General features: G+C 37.2%; 1 protein-coding gene across 1 annotated transcript; it reads left to right on the top strand.

The window, feature by feature from the left end:
- Positions 1 to 1,349: 1,349 nt before the first annotated feature.
- Positions 1,350 to 1,490, top strand: MRLN (myoregulin). Its single transcript, XM_015543602.2, has one exon. It carries the CDS (start codon positions 1,350 to 1,352, stop codon positions 1,488 to 1,490), a length of 141 nt encoding a protein of 46 aa, XP_015399088.2.
- The last annotated feature ends 3,121 nt before the right edge of the window (positions 1,491 to 4,611 follow it).

Raw genomic sequence — 4,611 nt, 5'->3', positions numbered from 1 at the left:
CAAAAGGAATTGTTGAATGTCGGGGAAATTCTAGGTGTTTACTTTGCTAGTGACTGCTGTGTAATTTGGAGCATGCCATTCCCTCCTCCAGGAATGGGGCTGGTTACTACAGAAATTAACCAAGGCTGCTAGGATGGAAGAAGGTAACACTGCACAAACCTCATTTATCCACCGCCCCCCCTCATTCTCTCTTGCAACTCAACCTGCCTTTTGTTTTTTTAGTAAAAATAGCAAAAAATATTTTCCTACCCCAATATTGCCACTTTAAAAATTTTTTTAAAGTTTATTTATTTATTTTGAGAGAGACAGAGACAGCATGAGTTAGGGAGGAGAGAAGCAAGAGGGAGAGAGAAGTCCCAAATAGGCTCCACGCCGTCAGCATAGAGCCGGATGCAGGGCTTGAACTCACGAACAGTGAGAACATGACCTGAGCAGGAACCAAGAGTGGGATGCTTAACCAACTGAACCACCCAGGCGCCTCCCCAATATTGCCACTTTTAAAAAGTACTGATGCTCCTTTTAAGTTGAGTATATAAAAGGAACTTTGATGCAAGGCTTTGAAAATTACTTCATTTATTTGACCTTGCATTCCTGAAAAAGGAGTTCAGAATGGTTCTAAACTCCCTACCTGACAGGCATTTGGTAAGATGTTCCAACAGTGTGCTAAACAGAGAGCATGCTAATACCTTTTAAAATTCCATAATACTTTTTGGAAAGCATTTTAAAGTAAAATACTTTATTTTTAAAAATTATTTGGTTAACACAGAAATGTGGAGGAAATTAAATGTTTGATGTTTTATTAAGTGACCAAAATAATGAGAGAGAGGATCTTGAGGAAAGATCAAGAAAATTAAAAAGACCTTTTGCTGTTTAATTAAAAAAAAATTTATCACCTACCTTTTTCCATGTGTCCAAATTCTCATTTCCCTTTAATACTGTCCATACAAGTTGGAAGAATGGCAATTTCACCAATGCCAATATAAATGATTGTAAATAACTTTGCAGAGAAGATTTCATGACTAGACTACTGATAACATGACAAGAGAGTGGTCATTCTGATAGCTCCTTGAGCTGTTTCTTTTTAGAAAGAAAGGCATGTTTGCCATGTAGAGAAATGTATGATTATGATATAAAATGGCCAAAATGAGTGGATGGAAAATATTTTAATTCATTAGGGAGCAAAGTATTTTAATTTATTAGTGGGTTACAGATGTGTATGGATGTTTCCTCATTACTATTTTTTTTACAGTGCAAATATTCAATTGAGTTTAAAGGATCAAGATTATAAATATATTTATTGGAGGATATTTTTCTCTTTCTTTCCCCTAGGGAGCAAGAGCAGCCTGGATATGACGTGTAAAAACTGGATATTAATGTCTACTACTCCTCCCACAAGTCTGGAGGATGAAATTGTTGGAAGACTCCTAAAAATTTTATTTGTTATCTTTGTTGACTGTATGTCTATTATATATGTTGCTATACCTTCCTAGAGAGCCTACTTTCCTTACTTTACATGTAAATTTCACATTAATTCTAGTGAATAAAAATTTGGAGTTTAATATGTTGAGTGATTTTGATCTCCAATTGTTTTAGAAGCCAATAGGACATTACAATAAAAATAATACTGTGTATTGTTTACTACCTTAAGATTTATAAAACATCATAAAAATTGACATGGAGGTATTTTGTTTCTAAAAACCTATATTACTGAGTCATAAAACTTCTTGATTTTTTTAAAATATGAAATTTGTTGCCAAATTGGTTTCCATACAACACCCAGTGCTCATCCCAAAAGGTGCCTTCCTCAATACCCATCACCCACCCTCCTCTCCCTCCCACTCCCCATCAACCCTCAGATTGTCCTCAGTTTTTAATAGTCTCTTATGGTTTGGCTCCTTCCCTCTCTAACCTTTATTTTTTTTACTTCCCCTCCTGCATGGTCTTCTGTTAAGTTTCTCAGGATCCACGTAAGAGTGAAAACATATGGTATCTGTCTTTCTCTGTATGACTTATTTCACTTAGTATAACACCTTCCAGTTCCATCCATGTTGCTACAAAAGGCCATATTTCATTCTTTCTCATTGCCAAGTAGTATTCCATTGTGTATATAAACCACAATTTCTTCATGTATCAGTTGATGGACATTTAGGCTCTTTTCATAATTTGACTATTGTTGAAAGCGCTGCTATAAACATTGGAGTACAAGTGCCCCTATGCATCAGCACTCCTGTATCCCTTGGGTAAATTCCTAGTAGTGCTATTGCTGGGTCATAGGGTAGGTCTATTTTTAATTTTTTGAAGAACCTCCATACTGTTTTCCAGAGCAGCTGCAACAGTTTGCATTCCCACCAACAGTGCAAGAGGGTTCCCGTTTCTCCACATCCTCACCAGCATCTATAGTCTCCTGATTTGTTCATTTTAGCCACTCTGACTGGCGTGAGGTGTGGTATCTGAGTGTGGTTTTGATTTGTATTTCCCTGATGAGGAGCGACGTTGAGCATTTTTTCATGTGCCTGTTGGCCATCTGGATGTCTTCTTTAGAGAAGTGTCTATTCATGTCTTCTGCCATTTCTTTACTGGGTTGTTTATAGGGTGTGCAGTTTGGTGAGCTCTTTATAGATTTTGAATACTAGCCCTTTGTCCAATATGTCATTTGCAAGTATCTTTTCCCATTCCATTGGTTGCCTTTTAGTTTTGTTGATTGTTTCCTTTGCAGTGCAGAAGATTTTACTTTGATGAGGTCCCAATAGTTCATTTTTGCTTTTAATTCCCTTGCCTTTGGAGATGTGTCAAGTAAGAAATTGCTGCAGCTGAGGTCAGAGAGGTCTTTTCCTGCTTTCTCCTCTAGGGTTTTGATAGTTTCCTGTCTCACATTCGGGTCCTTTATCCATTTTGAGTTTATTTTTGTGAATGGTGTAAGAAAGTGGTCAGTTTCATTCTTCTGCATGTTGATGTCCTGTTCTCCCAGCACCATTTGTTAAAGAGACTGTCTTTTTTCCATTGGATATTCCTTTCTGCTTTGTTAAAGATTAGTTGGCCATACTTTTGTGGGTCTAATTCTGGGGTTTCTGTTCTATTCCATTGGTCTATGTGTCTGTTTTTGTGCCAATACCATGCTGTCTTGATGATTACAGCTTTGTAGTGGAGGCTAAAGTCTGGGATTGTGATGCCTCCTGCTTTGGTCTTCTTCAAAATTACTTTGGCCATTCGGGGTCTTTTGCGGTTCCATACAAGTTAAAACTTCTTGATTTTTTAACATGATTGTAATTTCGTAGATTGACCAAAATTTGTAGGTGTAATTGCGAGTGATCTTTTTCAGGATGCACGCCTATGTGGAATTTTATATGGTTCTATTTTTAACACACCAAGCCTAACATATGATAAGCTTTCCATACGATATCCCAACACTTTATACTCATTTTCTTATACACATATTGCATCTGCGTGGAGGTGTAGATATGGTATTATTAACCTTGGACAATTTTATGTTTCTATAAACAAAAACTTAAGAATAAAAATATTTAAAGGAGATTGTTTTAAGAAAATAGAACTCATAAGGGAGGAGAGAAAACAGGTGCAATGTACATTGGTTTTCTATTTGGGTCTAAACTCTCCCAGTGTGTCATTCAACATAAAGCTCACAACAATCCTAGGAGGCGGGTTCGTTGCCCTTATTTTACAGAAGAGAAAAGAGAATCTTGGGAGAAATATGCTCGCTTGAGGCCAAAATCAGGAAGCAGCAGAACCAGGTCTTGGACCTTGGCAATCCATGTCATGTTGCCATCCCAAGGTCAATAATAAGACAAGTGTGGTTAAAAAGCAATCTGTAAGGCTCCACTTTTTTTCATGGAAATGTTTTATTCAAGACCCTAGGGCTGTATTTGAGCGTTGCCCCTGTTTGTTTTCTTATTCCACATTTAAAAATCTTTGGTGAAAGAAGAGACAGCTCATTTACCCTGTTTGACAATGCATTCTCTTCACTTGTTTCTTTGATTTCCTCATTTTCTGACAGTGTTAAAATATAACTGTTGGATTTCTGCTTCTTAAGCTTCTGAAAAGCAAAGGTCACTCTGTCCTTTAGACTTACTGACTTTTTACATTGGACACAGATGCTTCAGAAAATTCTGATTTCTTTCATGTGATGACAATTTTCTCAGATTTGGCCCAATCATTAATGCAAGATTTCATAAGAGGCCTAATGAAGTGTGAAAGGAATCTGGGACCTTTGAGACTTATTACTTAACTGACTCTTACTTAACCTTTCAGTGGAGTTGTATATTTAACCATAAGCCAAATAGAGTCAAACTATTTGAACATTTGCTGTAACAGAAAATCTTGGGTTTTTTTTTTTGTTTGTTTCTACATTATATTCACACCCTTCCTTTTGGACATAAGGGTCACGTCCTGTTGATGTGATGTGTTTCTCCCCACTTCTATTTGGGATTTGTTAGGGTCTATTATCAGGTTTCTGGCAAGAAAGTAAAATCACTCCATCTTCTGAAAATTGGTCCCAACCTCCCGCCGTTTGGTTCCAGCCAGTTTAGGACATGGTTGGAAGCACTGACTCTGAAGCCAGACTGGCTTGGTCCAAATCTTGGCTTCACCTCTTAC

The sequence above is a fragment of the Panthera tigris genome, chromosome D2 (genome assembly GCF_018350195.1).
Source record: "Panthera tigris isolate Pti1 chromosome D2, P.tigris_Pti1_mat1.1, whole genome shotgun sequence".
In the NCBI taxonomy this organism is placed as follows: domain Eukaryota; kingdom Metazoa; phylum Chordata; class Mammalia; order Carnivora; family Felidae; genus Panthera; species Panthera tigris.
This window is presented reverse-complemented; position numbering and strand designations above follow the sequence as displayed.